The sequence below is a fragment of the Sphaeramia orbicularis genome, chromosome 11 (genome assembly GCF_902148855.1).
Source record: "Sphaeramia orbicularis chromosome 11, fSphaOr1.1, whole genome shotgun sequence".
Lineage (NCBI taxonomy): Eukaryota > Metazoa > Chordata > Actinopteri > Kurtiformes > Apogonidae > Sphaeramia > Sphaeramia orbicularis.
Window position 1 is genome coordinate 18,008,577 of NC_043967.1, and position 17,639 is coordinate 18,026,215.

A 17,639-nucleotide genomic window follows, 5' to 3' on the forward strand; every position below is an offset into this window, starting at 1 on the left:
TGGTAAATATACAACTGCTAATGTAGGCTACTTGTGTTAGCATATGAGTGGCTGATATTAGCATTGTGCTTAAAGCGTGTTATTACAGCTAATGGTGGGTGTGGGTGGGGGGCGGTACTGATTTTTAAACTGATATGTAAAGCACTTTGTGCTACAGTTTTTAATGTATGAAAAGTGCTATATAAATAAAGATTATTATTATTATTATTATTATTATTATTATTATTATTATTAATGCTAAACAGAACCACACACAGCTATATCAAATAAAGAGTGCAGTGTATGTTTTTTCAAACATTATTTTATCCTAATTATCATTTGCTTCATTTTACCTCCTTTAGATGAGATTTCTCACAAGATTTTTTTCTTCAAGATGCAATAAGAAGTAAGATAAATTATTGCTGACTAAGTCCAAAATAATCTACTGCAGTGTGATAATGTTCAGAAGACATGTGAATTGTTGAAAGCTGTTCAGCTCTGCCTTTGGAATGAGGGGTCAGTAGAGTTCAGTAAACCTAGTACTATGCTGCTTGTCAAGATCAAGCCTGTCTGATCAGTAAAATGAGGAAATGACATTATGCCATTTTCAGATGAACCATTATTTTGGTCAGTACTTTGTAGGTGATGCCTCCTTTGAAGTAGCTGGTGAAGGATGTTGACTCGGCGTCCTGCAGCTCTCTGTACTGGACCGGCTTTCCGCCCAGATAATCATCCAGCTGCACAGTGAAGATGGCTGCAGCAGTGCTCTCATCCTGACTGCACTCCTTCCCTTTAAAGAACAAATAAAAAACACTGAAAACAACATGGATGCTATTGATTTTCTTTTGCATTTACAGGATTCAAGATAAGATCAGCATTTCCTTGCATACACACAGCTGTCAACAGCACTGTGGTTAGAGTTATGTTATGAAGTTGATTAAGTTAATTGCAGGTTTGTGCAGTAACCCGATGTGTGAAATGTTGTTAAACTACTCCTGGACAGATCTGAGTTATCAGAAATGGATTAACAAGAGTTTATTAATATTATTCATTTGATTTTAAAGCTGACACATACTGCACAAAAGTCTTATCAGCATCACTGTAATGACCACGCATATGCATTTCTCAGCTTCTACATCAGGGGTTCCCGAAGTGGGGTACGTGTATCCCCAGGGGTACTTGGAGGAAGCCCAGGGGGTATTTGAAATTTGTTTGGAAAATACATTAAATAAGTCATCATGTACTGAATACAAAATAAATAAAGAGAATTAACACTAAAACATAAAACACAATAAATACAGTCATATAATAGTTTTATTGTCAATCATCTTGTTTAAGCTTTGGTAACATTTTAAGAACATTTCTTTTCTATATTATTCAAAATGAGCTTATTTGAGTAGCTAAGTAATTAGATTTTGTTGGTGAAAGGTTCATTTATTAATTAATGACCAATTTATTTATTTAACTTTTCAGTTTATATTTTGAACCAAAATTTACTTTAAAAAATTTGTAATTTTTTTCAATCAAAATGCTGAAGAGAGAGTTGGGAGTACTTAGCTAAAAAAAAAAGGATATTTCAAGGGGTTCTCCACTGTAAAAAGTTTGAGAACCACTGCTTTACATCAATACATGTACAACATGAATATACCAGAAATATGTAAACAACATTAAAAACAGCAAGAAAATATGGAACATTCTGTAAAAGAAGGAGAATAAAAGATGAGATGTCTACAAAAAACTCTGGGATGTCCTGCATAAAGAGCATGTTGATTTTTATAACCCTGTACAGTGATTCAGAGAGATTTTATAGACATTTTGAAGCTGTAAACAGTGAATATGAGTGATTTTTGTCAGTTTATGACCTTATAACAGTTGTTTTATTGCATGTTTTTGTTTTTTAGCACGGATGTTTTATGGCAAGAAGAGGGACATGATGATGTTCAATAACATACAAAGGTTTAAATTTAGAATTTCAGAGGATTTTAAAGGGTTAATAAGAAGTTCACTCAGATGAGTCCAATCTGTCAGTCACATTTACCCTCTGACCCTCAGATCAGCAGATAGAAAGAAATACATGCATCTACATAAGTTGGTTTCTTAACCCTTAAAAACCCAGACAGTCAGCGGTGACCAAGAGTATCTACTGATCTAAAATATTTAATGACTGTTGATCCACTTATCCTGTCAATATATATATATATTTTTATTGATTTATTTCGAATATGGATATGATACAAGCTTCCTGATTACTACTATTTGACTTCTTTGTACAACATAATATAGAAATGAAAATTCAAGGAAGCATAAAATAATGATACACGTAAAAGAAAAGAAAGGAAAAAAAAGTCATATTCGAAAAGGAGTAAGAAGAAACATAGCTTATTAGCTCTCACCCCTTTGTCTAAACCAACAATATGTACATATATACATACATACATATACACCCATATACGTACACATCTATCCATATATATATATATATATATATATATATATATATATATATATATATATATATATATATATATATATATATATATATACATATATATATATATACACACACACACACATATACATAATTATATATACATACATATACATACATTAATGCATACATATACGCATCCACATATATTATATACACATACACCTACATATACATACATACACATATATGCATATACGCACATATACATACCCATGCTCATACACTTACATATGCATGTACAAATTCATATGTGTAGGTAATTGAGATAAAATCCAGTTTCTCAGCTTTTCGTAGTCATCAGACATGAGATATCAATTATTGATATATTTGTTGAAAAAGTCAGAATTTTTTCCCCAGTTTTCTCTGTTTTGATATAAGAACCTTTGAATTTGAGTTTTTATGAACATCTACATGATCAGTGCATTAAATATAGGAAAATACATGATTTACACTGAAAAATGCAAAATACATAGGATGACATTATAAAAAAAAAAGGTGATTAAAAAGGAGAGGTGATTTGTTGTTTCCAGGAATTCAACTGGTTAGAGCCGTAAGGTGTGGGGGTGGTGTTCCAGTTAAAGAGCACGGATACAGGTGTCCAGTTAATGTTTGATTTATTTGCTGTGGTCTTTGGCATACACACACAGCAACAAAACCAGGGTGGTACAGGTAAATGATGAGGAATGCAACTGAACATAAACGGTCGCTGTGTCAGAGGAAAATTAACAGTTTGCAGTTGTTTTAACGTATTAGCATTCAGTAGCGCCGGTACGGCAATGGTGCGTTTATGTAGGACATATGAAAACTTACAGAGAAACATACTATAGAACTCTCAATTCAACTAAGCAAGCATAGGAACAATACATGAACAGTGTGGGCTTTCTAACAGTGATAAATCATTTAAGAAAGCTTTTTTTTTTTTATTTAATTTTATTTAACCTTCATTTAACCAGGAAGTATCCCATTGAAATTAAGAAGCTCTTTTACAAGGGAGTCCTGGCCAAGATTGGCAGCAGCAAATACAACATACAGTTTCAGGATTACACAGTTAAAACACATATAACAGACAAATTCGACAATAAATAGTTAGTAAAAATAACATTTACAAGCAGATTAAGAAAACCAAGTGCAAGTTATGGAGTTGGCCTCAAGAACTCTCAGTTTGGACTTAAAAGCGCTCAAAGAAATTAACTTAGTTTCCATCCTCTCTGTAGCTGATTCCATGCATAAGGTACAGAATAAATAAAAGCCATTTTGACCCACTTATGTACGAGCAAATGGAACAGAAAGCCATATGTGATCATTTGTACAGAGAGAATAAGTATAAGAATTTCTCTTCTCAATTAATGTACAACTGTAGAAAGGCAAGAGGCCAAGTATCATCTTATATATAAACATATACCAATGACTGATGCTTTACAGTTGGTAATGAACCTCAGAGACACATGGTAGACAGTGTCAATCATCTGAAGACAATGAGCAGAAGCACTCATGTATAAAACTAATACTGGTAAAAAAAAATTAAAAAAAAAAAAAAGTGGCAGCAACAAGCCGTTTTTTTTTTTTTTTTTTTTTTTTTCTGCATTAAAAGAAAAACACAATTTGTTTAAATAGAGACAGAAATTAGTTTGGGAACTGCCACAAAGGTAGCACTGGATCTTTATGGGTTAAAGGCAAAAGGATCAGAGAGGCTTAAATGAAACTTATCAAGCAGAAAATGGTAATGTTTACACAGCTAAAAGGTTTATTAATATGCAACTGTGAGACATTTTTCAAGACTTATATACTCAGGGCCATGGTCGTGTTAAACACTATAATGTAAAACTGTAATAGTTCTCAATATACTCATCACTTTCTCCAGTATGTACATGTAGAAGTCTTCTAAAAAGGAAACTGTGTCCTTTACATCTACTGTAGCTGTGAGCCATAGACGGGTTAGGAAAAGTATTCAGAACCTATTATCATTAACCATCATTTGGTCAGCTTTGATGTGATTTATAGTCCACATTGCAAAAATCAAAATATTACCAAGATAATTTTCACTTGTTCCATTTGCAGATATTTTTTTTTTGCTTGAATTAAGCAAAAATAAATAAATAAATTAATTAATTAATTTAAAATAAATAAATAAAAATAATAATAAAAATGTTGAATTAAGCCTTTTTTGCAATTTTTAAAAGACTTGTCTGTATAGTCAATTAAGTTGTGTCTGTCAAGTATGTTTTGTTGTACTGTGAGTAGGTGCTACTGTGTGGGTGTGGGGAGGTGGTAGAGATTGTTTTGATGTGTTTGTATTTTTTGGCTGTTCTTATAAAACAATAAAAATGACAATAAATATATTAATGAAAAAAAAAAAAAAAAAAAACAACCCAAAAAAAACAACTCTAATCATCTGGTTTGTCAGCTGGCCTCATCTTCTGTGACACCACTCACTTGTGCTTAAATTGACTAGAAAATGAAATGTACTAAGCAAATAATATAAACCTTAACAAAAATTAGTAGGGCAGTATTCATACATGGTAGGAAAAAGTTCCTTGTGGTTTAGATCAGTACAATAAGCATGTGCACATTTTTTTTTTTTTAGATTTGCAGTTAGGATAAAGATCTGTTACCTGCACACTGCAAAAATCAAAATCTTACCAAGTGTATTTTTCTCATTTCTAGTCAAAATATCTCATCACACTTAAGTAAGACAACTTACTAACTTTTCAGTGAGATATAAGAACTAATATTTAGACAATATCCATATCCAATATCCAATCCATTAACAGATTTTTTTTTTTTTTTTTTTGCTTGAATTAAGCAAAAAAATCTGCCAATGGAACAAGCGAAAATGATCTTGGTAAGATTTCTTGAAATAAGATTTTAAAGATCTATTGTCTAAAAATAAGTTCTTACATCTCCCTTTCAAGTTACTCTTTAGGTGATTATGTCTTATTTTAAGTGTGATGAGATATTTGGACTTGAAATGAGAAAAATACACTTGGTAAGATTTTGATTTTTGCAGTGCAGAAATGACCAGAGATATTCTTTCAGTAATTCCCCTTGTGCATCCCAGTGCATTTGACTATTTGTCTACTCTAAACTATTGTAATGTGAGGGTTCGTTGGTGGTTAATGGTTCATTCTTTATAAAATGAGACAGATTTCTTCTTAAACAGTGCTTTACTTTTCACATACCGTAACTACTGCCCCAACACTTCCTGAAACATCACCTCACATGACCGAACAAACCAATCAGGAGCTAACAGTACTTAGATCGGTATATATAAGTGATTTAGAAAGGCACATTCGATAGATTATTTTAGTTTCTTGTATACAACAAATGAAAATAATTACATGTGTACATTTGTAAACTAGAAGCACTCGGAGAGCACAGACCTCCGCCAAGGCTGATCAGTGGCCCCCCCTGTGGGCCCCCCCACCCCCGATCACCACCAAAATTTAATCATTTCTTCCTTATCCCATTTCCAACAAACCCTGAAAATTTCATCCAAATCTGTCCATAACTTTTTGAGTTATGTTGCACACTAACGGACAGACAAACAAACAAACAAACCCTGGCAAAAACATAACCTCCTTGGCGGAGGTAATAATAATTCTGCAAACATAAATGTAAATAATTATTTGGGTAAACACTGTTAATATATTTTTAACAAATACATGAATTAACTTATTCTTTGTAATTTATTCCACTGTTAAACCTTAAATTTCTTCAACATAAATTGTTTTAACTTCTGAGCCTTACACTATCATTTTTTCAGATAAATGTGATTCTTATTTTAACAGTTGACATTAAAATCCTTAAAAGTGCCAGTTTCTTGCTGATGCATTGTAAAACACACTCATTCTGTCTGATTATTTGACAAAAGTGTGACTGTTTGTGGGTGACCCTAACATAAGCATAAAGCTCAGCTGTTTCTCAAAGCTGTTCTGCATTTACACAAAGTGCCTTTTACTTCTTGTGGTCCAGTGTGACAGGAAGGAAGTGTGTGAGATGTCCATTTACATGTCTGATGTTCAATGATTCATGCTGATGGGTTTGCACACGGAGGTTGAAAGCAGCTAAACATCGTAGACATATTGACTTTTGCAAATGGGCAGAGAGAAAGATGGAGAAGTCTCAGATTTGCAGGAAGGAAGTACGCCTGTGGATGAAAACTAGCATGTTTGTCTTCTTTATCACACCTTCTGAAATCTGTATTCAGGATTATACAACCACAAAGCATCTGATCATCTCGGTTATGTCCACCTGAACATTTACATCCAGTGCAAACAGTTAGTTGAAAAGTAGGAAATAGCAGGAATAACAGTTAGTATGTGGAGTTTGGGGTTTACACATCTATGGCATGAACCTTAACCCTGTATTCCCCTGCTGTGGATTAATCCGCCACTGAAAATAGTCCCCAACAAATTTTCTCCTGTTCATCATTTGCTAAAGACTTGGGCATTTCAGAGAAATACTTAGCCATTTTTAAGAGCCAGTTACAGATTTACATACCATTAGCCTTATAACATAACTACCTAAGTGGACAAAAGTATTGGGACACGCTGAATTCAGGTGTTTCTTTTCTAACAGGGGTCTAAGATACAAAACAATACTGACAAATGTCGTAATATAGTTTTATATTGTGATAAATATTATTGCATGAGTTAGTTTGCTTTAAATGATCATATTTGCTTCCAAAATGCCTTGGGGGTTTTTACTCAATTTCTCTCATCATTGATTTTTTTTTTCTTTTTTTATCCATGACTATGATTTGAAATGTTCGACCTCTAAATTTCTAAAATATTTTTTTCATTTTCTGACTGTGACTAATAATTTTCTACAACAACTAACCATCTACTTTCCTCACAGCTCAGTTAGGAAGAAAAATCTCCCATTATATTTAAGGAAATATTGATGTTTATAAATTATGTGGACAAAAATATTGGGACACATCATGGCTACAGCTGTAAGATGTCCTGTTCATGCTGATTTGAGATATAATCATCAACATACATAATTAATATAATAAGAATGATAATAATGGATTAGATTTCTATAGCGCTTTTCAAGGCGCCCAAAACACTTTATATTGTTGATCCATTATTCATTCACTCTCACATTCACACACTGGTGGTGGTGAATGACATTTGTATCCACAGCTGTCCTGAGGCAGACTGACAGAAGTGTAGCCGACAATTCATGCCAAACGGCCCCTCCAACCACCAAACATTCACATGCATTCATACACCAGTGTGAGTGACACTGGAGGCAAGGTGGGTGAAGTGTCTTGCTCATGGACACAACGGTACATGACTGGGACAGACCCAGATTGGACGACCCGCTCTACTTTCTGAGAAATGGCCACCCCAGATATGATATGATAATATGATATTTATGACCATATAAAATTATATTATGACATTTGTCATTATTGTTTCATATCCCAGACCCCTGTTAGAAAAGAAACATCTGAATTCAGTGTGTCCCAGTACTTTTGTCTACATAATGTAAGACTTTGAAAATGATCCTATAAGGCTAATGATATTCAGGATTATATTGTAAAGCAAGGTTCCCTGGCAGGGCCTCAGGCAAGGGGTGATGCAAGAAATAAAGTATGTTTGGCACTAGATTTTAATACACAATTGTTGCTCAAAGTAACGTGAGTTTGTGTTTTCAAGTTCCATTGTTTATGTGTTCTAAGTTGTTAGCCCTTCATTATGGCTCATATGTAAAACAACAGATTAGCATTATATTAATGTTCCTTTTATAGATTTCTACTGTAATGCATCAATATTTTCCTTGTGCCCTACAAAATATATGAAGAACATGTAACGTCTAGGCACCAAACCAGGAAATACACTGTGTTTTTAGGATGACATGACAACTGAGGCTAACATGGAACTATATGGAAAAAAAAAACCACATTAATGCCACTGGAACTGTCATCACCCTTCCACAGACTCTGATGGAACTGCTTCAACAAGTTTGATGAGTGTCACTTTACAGATCTGATGTAATTTCCAGGAGGTTGAGACATAACTTTCAATCTCTTCTGCTATATGTACTGTACTGCAGAATATTTATTACCTCCGCCAAGGAGGTTATGTTTTTGCCAGGGTTTGTTTGTTTGTTTGTCTGTTTGTTTGTCTGTCCGTTAGTGTGCAACATAACTCAAAAAGTTATGGACAGATTTGGATGAAATTTTCAGGGTTTGTTGGAAATGGGATAAGGAAGAAATGATTAAATTTTGGTGGTGATCGGGGGTGGGGGGGCCGATGGGGGGGGCGCAGACCACAAAATTTCATCAAAATCCGTCCATAACTTTTTGAGTTATGTTGCACACTAACGGACAGACAAACAGACAGACAGACAAACAAACAAACAAACCCTGGCAAAAACATAACCTCCTTGGCGTGGGGGGGCCCACGGGGGGGGCCACTGATCAGCCTTGGCGGAGGTCTGCGCTCTCCGAGTGCTTCTAGTTAGTATTCTGATGTGAGCAGCAGTTTTCAGCTACAGCAGACAGATTAAAAGTCTGTACTGTCATGAAACACTGATACGTCTGCTGCTGCTGCGTCATGATGATGTTTTACGGTGCTGGTCGGTGCACTGTAAAGTTTGCAATATTATTTTCCTTGTTAGCCTCTGAGGTGGAACAGAAGAGGTCTCATAACTTTTCTCTGTTTCTCTGTTCTGGAGAAAACCCTCAGAGGTTATGAGTGTTTTCTGTCTCCTATTCCATGGAAGATAATTAACTCTCAGAGGATGAAAACATCCTTAAAATGTTTTTACAATACATCATATAAACATTCTTCATGTCAGTTTTGATGTTGTTTCATTCTTGTTTAGAAAGAATGAAAATAGTCAGGTCTGTGCAATAAAGACTTCTGAGTAAGTGGTGGAACTTGTTTCAGCATTTCTGACGAAGAGAAAACCCTAAAACTAAACACAGATATTTATCTGGTGTTGCACAAAAGCAGCCAGACTTGAACTTCATCAGGCATCAGTCCTGTTCAAGTACACGTTTTCACACTTATACGACCATAATTATATATATACAGTATTTATATTTTTTTGATTATATGATAGATATACTATTATTTTTAGGCTCGAGCCGATTGATTAGTATGTTAGTAAGGTTATCTTTTTAATGAATATCAGTGGAGGAGAATATTATTCATAAGTTGGATTCTTAAAATAAATAAATAAACTAGAAGCACTCGGAGAGCGCAGACCTCCGCCAAGGCTGATCAGTGGCCCCCCCCGTGGCCCCCCCGACGCCAAGGAGGTTATGTTTTTGCCAGGGTTTGTTTGTTTGTCTGTCTGTCTGTCTGTCTGTCTGTTTGTCTGTCTGTTAGTGTGCAACATAACTCAAAAAGTTATGGACAGATTTGGATGAAATTTTGTGGTCTGCGCCCCCCCCCCCCCCCCCCACCCCCCGTGGGCCCCCCCACCCCCGATCACCACCAAAATTTAATCATTTCTTCCTTATCCCATTTCCAACAAACCCTGAAAATTTCATCAAAATCTGTCCATAACTTTTTGAGTTATGTTGCACACTAACGGACAGACAAACAGACAGATAGACAGACAGACAGACAAACAAACAAACCCTGGCAAAAACATAACCTCCTTGGCGGAGGTAATAATGTTCTAAAATAGCCACTGTATTTTTTTGATGGAACCATGCATTTGTTGGGGGATATTTTCCACAGTGGACTCATCCACATTTGATGCTCTGTTGAGTATTTGCTGCAGTAGGATGGTGTATGTGGGACTGAGTCCTTCACTTCTGGTAATGAAGGAACTGGGGAGGTATAAAAACAATTAATGACTGTAAGCATTGCAAAAACCATTATGAGACAATTCTCATGTTGTGCAATGCAGATATGCAAAAAGACACAAAATTAGATAAAAATCTGTGACGCTGTGGGCTATGTCGCTGATTTGAAAGATAATGTCTCCCCTGTGGTATTTTGTGCCGCCTCACACAGTAAATTCAAATATACAGTTATTAACACGAATCATAAGTGTCACAGATGAACTATACTGGAATATTACAGTAGCAGCAGCAGACTCATAGTGTACCCCAACCATACCACTGGGACATGACACCCCTTAAGCCTGTAGATCAGGGGTGTCAAACTCATTTTAGTTCAGGGGCCACATAAAGCCAAATTTGATCTGCAGAGGGCCGGACCAGTAAAATAATAACATAATAATATATAAATAATGTCAACTCCAAACTTTCCTCTATGTTTTAGCGCGAAAAAAGTTAAATTATGTGATCAAAATGTTTACATCTATCAACTGTCCTTTAAAATAATGTGAATATCATGAACAAACTGAAATTTCTTAAGAAAACTAAGTGCAATTTTAACAATATTATGTCTCAATTTATCATTTACACGTATAAATTACAATGTACAGATCACAGTGGATCAACAAATACACAAAACATTTAATAACAGGCAGAATATGGGAAAACTTCCACTTCAGACATTTCAGAATGTTCATGTTTGTTCAGGTTATTCGTGTTTTTGTGAAATGATAATTTGTTTTAGTGTAAATACAGTAAAATGACATGAAAATTTTTACATTTACAAAGACAAAAATTTGGAGTTGTGAGTATTTATAGGTTATTCTGATAGTATTTTACTGATCCGACCCACGTGAGATTAAATGTGGAACCTGAACTAAAATGATTAATATCTGTTTAATTTTTGCATTTCACAAATTCATCCCAGGGGCCAGACTGGACCATTCAGCGGGCCGGATTTGGCCCCCGGGCCACATGTTTGACAACTGTGCTATAGTTGAAAATAAGATATATAGAGAATATTGTCAGCTTTCTGTTTTTGGTAAAAGTTGCCACAGTTTCAATACTTTTGGAAAGTTGGAAACACAGTTCAGACACATTCCCCTTTTTATTCCTATCTATTCACATCAGTTACAAGTGCATGTAGTCATTACACCTGATCAAAGGTGACTTCTATAGTCACCTTTGATCAGGTGTAATAATTTCATACTGAGTCCCAGCTACACTTTATCAAGAATAAACCACATTGTCACAAACATTTCTTGAGAAGAGGTAAAAACATTAAATTCCAACTTTTCGGGCAGCAGTGTATTCATATGTATGTGGTTTAAGTACAGAGGCAGTGTGGTTTGTTTCATTAGTGCAGAATGCTTTGCATCTAATAACATGCATGCTCTAGAAAAAGCTCATGTGTTTGTTGTTGTGACACTAAGCACTAACTGACTAACTACATACCAAGGATCTCAGCTGCAGTGAGTAGTCAAACTGGAAAACTTGAGATTTGCCGTTGCATCTGGAAAATCATTTTGATCAACTGCAGTTTGTCTACATGTGCGGCAGTGTGCAGTTTATCATGTTCTGAGATCCATTATCTATTCTCTTTGGTTTCCCTTTTGTGCATCTGAGGGAGATGAGTAGTTCTACATCAGATGTTTCAGATGCATTTTTTCCCTCTAAGACTTTATTTTCCATTACTGCCTTCTTCTGACTTCTCATTATTCATATAATTACATCCAGTAATCAGTAATTTTCCCTCAAGTGTGTTGGAAAAAGGAAGAAATGACTGGTCTGACATAGAAGAGTCCATAGTTCCACTCACTTACCCAGCCAGTAGTGCAGATGGTAGAAACTGCTCTGCTTCTGTTTGATAGTGAATAGAATCACATAAGCATCACCGATGTAAAAGTTCCCATGTAGGTTAGCAGGTACCGGAACCAACTCCATGTTCTCAATCCTCCAAATCTGCAGACCTGCAGCCTTTCCTGCATTGTCAAACTCTTTGTGGTTGACCATGTCTGCTGGTGAGAGGGATCAGAGGACCAAACGAAGAAGAGAAGGAGGAGGAAGAGGAGGATGAAGGCTCAGAGCAAGGACACACTGCTGCTCTGTTCTTGAGGAGCACTGGCTGACTGACGGTGGTTCAGCTTCTGCTTTTCCTTTTGCCTTTAAATACACACTCACATGAACAGAGTGGGTGTGTCCATACGCTGCCAGTGTACACACACCAGCATCCTCAAACACACACATGCAAGAATAAGGCTTTTCAGCAGAAAGTCACACACAGAAAAGAAAACAGACCGGAAAAAAGGTAATAAAATAAAATAAAACAAAATTAACCCTTTCATGCATGAATTATGAAAACGTTAATCAAGATTTTTTTTCTTTATTCCTCTTTAGGCATTTAAAAAACAATGAGATTATTATTATTTTTTTTTATGAAGCTATTTTTAATGGAGTTGCAAAAATGTGCGTTTAATTTTTAAAGCAACGAAACGTGTATTTACTGATATACTGTGTGAAAACTACGAAATAAAAACATTTAATGCTGCTAATTTGATGTTTCCTCACATTTTAACATACACTACAAACAAAAAGTTATGGATATTTAAAATTTTGGGGGCTATTTTTTTCAGTTGGGATTTTTGCACAACGCTTTTTACTTTTTTGTGTGTGAATTGAATTGAAACAGATTTTTTTAAATTTCCAGACATAGTCTTATTTACAAATGGCAAAAATGTAAAAAAAAAAAAAAAAAAAAAAAGACAAAAAAAAAGAAAAGAAATATCCTCAACTTTTTGCTTGTAGTGAACTCCAGTACTAGTCACTTCATGGAGATAATATGCTAAAAAAAAACAAAAAAAAAATTGTTGTTAATTACAGTCTAATAACGATAACAAGGAATTGATTTACACTCAAACATGTTAGATTTGGTTCATCAAGAACAGCCAAGTTACAGTAATGTAATCAGTTGCAGTGTATTGTGTATTGTGTTGGCTGATATGAAACTAAAACAACAAAATCCATGAATATACAAGAGAACAGCTGTAGAATAACTGTCCACTGTCGTGACCACTATGCATGAAAGGGTTAAATTAAATCATTGAATAAATAAATACGTACATATACACAGACATACATACATACATACATAAATAGCATACCAGTAGATAAAAGCTCTTTTAGTAAAATATAACTGGAAGCAAACTGCTTTGTGCGTGTGTGTGTGTGTGTGTGTGTGTGTGTGTGTGTGTGTATGTGTAGGTGTGTGTGTGTGTGTGTGTAGTGGAGGCCAGAAACCAACGACATGCTAAATACACGCCCTATATAAACATTATAAATATTTAAAAACAATCACACAAACAGACTAAGCAGTAATATCTAATTGCTATAAAAGTACAATGTTCATATTTATTTTTACAAGTTCAGATGCATTACAACCAAACCAAAAAAGTGATATTTTCATGTTTTTTTTTTTATGTAAGATTCTCTGAGAATGTCTTTTATATTTCACTGAATGTTGTCTAATAACAGATGAAAGTCCCTGTTGGAAACGTCTTTGGCTTTGATTGCATAAGTCTGCTCTAGTGGAGGGATGAACAGCATTTTTCCAAAAGATGTTCCCACTTCCCTCATTTGTTGTTTTGATGATGCACTTAAGTTGGGTTTAGATCTGGTGACTGTGAAGGCCGTATGATTCACATCGTTTTCATAATCATCAAACCATTCAGTGCGTCTTTGTACTCTGTGGACGTGGGCGCAGTTTTTCTGGAGGAGGCCACGGCCATACACTTCAAGTACTTTACACAACTTAACAAAACATGATAATATTAAATACATTCAATTTAGATGTATTTATTTTTTATGTATAAACCTACTACACTGCAAAAATCTAAATCTTACCAAGTGTATTTTTCTCATTTCTAGTCATAATATCTCATCACACTTAAAATAAGACATAATCACCGTTTTTTTTTTTTTTTACTTAACCTCCTAAGACCCAGGAAATGTCAGCAAAGTACAAGCTTTTTTCTTTTTTATTAAATAAGTTCCTATATAGGAAACATCATGATGAATGAACTAATAAAAATAAAGTTTGCAACTTAAAAGGTTTAACTAAATCAATTAATTAGAATTTTTGATTTGCATCTATGTACAAAATCGAGTGTCAGTAATAGGTCTGAGTGTGTAAAACACAGATGTAACAGGATACATGTACTACAAAATAACATACATCTGAAGGATATTAGTGGCAAAGTATCAAAAAATCCAAATGTACCTGTGTGTAGTTTAGGGTTTTACTTCCACACTGCAAAAATCAAAATGTTACCAAGTGTATTTTTCCTCATTTCTAGTCATAATATCTCATCACACTTAAAATAAGACATAATCACCTTTTTTTTTCTTTTTTTTTTTACTTAACCTCCTATGACCCAGGAAATGTCAGCAAAGTACAAGCTTTTTTGTTTTTTATTAAATAGGTTCCTATATTGGAAACATCATGATGCAACAGTGTTTCAGATGCAGTTTTTAAAATTTTTATGGAATGTCCTTTGTGGTGGGCAGTTTTCTTTGCTTTGTTTGTTTGTTTGTTTTTTGTTTGTTTGCTTGTTTTTTTGCATAAAGATGTGAAACTCTTGTCCACAAATGTGGAGAGTGGGTCATAGGAGTTTGATTCAATTTTTTTTTTTTTTTTTTTGCTTAATTCAAATACAATGAAATCAGCCAATGGAATATGTGAAAATTATCTTGGTAAGATTTCTTGAGATGAGTTTTTCAAGATCTATTGTCCAAAAATAAGTTCTTATATCTCAGTGAAAAGTTACTCTTTAGGGTATTATGGCTTATTTAAGTGTGATGAGATATTTTGACTAAAAATGAGAAAAATACATTTGGTAAGATTTAGATTGTTGCAGTGTGCAGATAACAGATCTTTATCCTAACTGCAAATCTAAAAAAAGAAATGTGCACATGCTTATTGTATTGATCTAAACCACAAGGAACATTTGCTACCATGTATGGATATTGGCCTATTCATTTTTGTTAAGGTTCATATTATTTGCTAAGTACATTTCATTTTCTAGTTAATTTAAGCACAAGGGAGTGGTGTCACAGGAGATGAGGCCAACTGAGCAGCCAGCTGACAAACCAGATGACTACAGTTAACCCTTAAGTGACTATTTTTGGTTATTTCCACATACATTACAAGACAGTGACAGCAACAGTTACAGTGAATCAACAATCTCAGGTCCAATGTGGTCTACAGGGTCTGTAAGGTCCACCTCTGCATGGACAGTGAGTGTACCTGCTTTGTTTGGTACCATGAAGTAATGGTACTAATGTAAGGAATGATGTTCAAAGGGAGAATGTGCACCTGCAGACCATATGACTGTAAAAGTGAAAATGAAACTTAAGATGCTTTAAGAATCGTATGAGCGGGGAGGGAGTTCTCCATAAGTATCGGAATGTACCGCTCTCTCTCTCTCTCTCTCTCAAATTTCACACAAGCCCTCTGGACGTACACCTGCAGGCGTCGACGAAAGGGATAATGTGGATGTGGACAGGTGTCTGGATCAGCACTTGTGTTGTTGTAATGTTCTAAAAGTGATGTTCTAAAATACATGTTCCTTTCGCCTAATGTGTCTTTTTCTTGTATTTTTGCATGGGTCAGAATAATATGCATATTTGGTGTTATATTAAATTAACTGGTTTGGGGTTACCTTCATACTTTTCTTTTTTTTTTTATAACCATTTGCACTACATTCATATCAAACTGTATTTGCACCCTCCTTTTAAACACTTTTTTATTCAAATTTATATGACTGTTTGTTTTACGTGTATGTGTATGTTTATGTGTATGTTTGCTGCTGACAACCCTGTGAATTTCCCCATTGTGGGATCAATAAAGGAATATCTTATCTTATATTAAAGAGGGAAGCATTAGTCATTAGAGAATGAACTGTGGACAAATTGTGATCAACTTAACACATTTATTCAGTCACTGAATACAGGTACTCAGAAATTGAAAGTGTCATCATTCCATATCAGGTGTGTCCACCTCTGGCTTCCAAACAAGCAGTGCAGTGACATCGCATGGAACTAAGTCTCCTGATCCTGTCCTGAGGGATCTGATCACTCAGACAACTGATTGTACTGCAATGGCAGCGCAGATGACGAGTGACTTCACCGTGGCTCAGACCTGTTCGTAACATGCCAATGGAACGTTGTCTCTATTGTATCGTAAGTTGTGGTATTTTGAGCTGTAAAAACATTTCTGCGTTTCCTTTGCTGCGTTTATATAGACTACTGACCACACCTAAAGTTACCAGTCAAGTGTGACTCTGTACAAGAGATTCGACTCAATGTCCGACACTAAGGCATTAGTCCAAATGCTGATGTTGAGTGTGTTGGGAATGAAAAAAAGTACAGCTGTTAACTGCGTTATTCATCTTGAGACCAACATATACAAAACAGGCACCTGAGCAAATTATTTTCTGTAAATTACACCACATGTTTGGACCATGCATTTTTAATGGGGTTAAGTATATTTACTTTTTGGATATTTTGCCAGTTCCAAGCAAGGAACCAAATACGGTAACTTCATTGACCTTGATTTTCAACATGACAATAAAAAAATTTGAAATATTTCACAAAAGTAATAAAGTCTTGTTTGATCCTCCAATAACACACTAAGGTTGAAATTTTGAATTTCAGAGTATTTCTATGAGTGACTGTAAAGGGTTAAATATGCTTTAAGTGATTTTATTCTTCATACATGAGAAACCAAAGATAATTTACACACCTTCTACCGGTAACTATTTCCACCACTGTAACTGTCATCCTCTTTTATTCACCAGGATGTGCCTGCTTACAGACAGATAACACGTATGTCAGCTTCAACATGTTTATACTCTGATAGTGTACCTCCTTTTATTGTTGTTAAATATAGCAGCTGTAAATCAGTCTTTGACAGAAATAAACCCATACAGAACTGAACTGAGACCTGCATGCTGCTTGCATCATTAGTCACATCAAACACACATCTCAGTTTGTGTTGTTTAAGCTTCAGGGATCCCCTCCTCTTCCTCTGTTCTGTTAATGCTGCTGCTGATCCAGTGTTGGTTTAGGACCCCCCCCCCGCTGGTTCCAGTTGGCTGGATGACACCTTCTATCATCACACCCAGACCCCTCCTGTGCAGCACACCTGATGACACTAAACTCAGATTATAGATGTTCTGTATCTGCGCTCAGTAAACTTTTAATGTGTCCAGGCATGTTATGTGGGTAGGAGAGGGAACTTGAAATATTGAAGACAATGTGGAGAAAAATGAAGTTATCAAATCAAATTTGTTAAGTTAGGATAAC

At 35.0% G+C, this 17,639-nt stretch overlaps 1 protein-coding gene across 1 annotated transcript in view; it reads right to left on the bottom strand.

The window, feature by feature from the left end:
- scin (scinderin) overlaps positions 1 to 12,429 on the bottom strand; it is a 32,738-nt gene extending 20,309 nt beyond the window's left edge. The window contains exons 1-2 of the mRNA XM_030148192.1: positions 12,101 to 12,429; positions 615 to 769 (exon numbers count right to left, since the gene is read on the bottom strand). Of these exons, the coding sequence (XP_030004052.1) occupies positions 615 to 769; positions 12,101 to 12,290 (345 nt within the window). The 5' untranslated portion in view covers positions 12,291 to 12,429. The remainder of the gene's footprint in view (positions 1 to 614; positions 770 to 12,100) is intronic.
- Between the last annotated feature and the right edge of the window lie 5,210 nt (positions 12,430 to 17,639).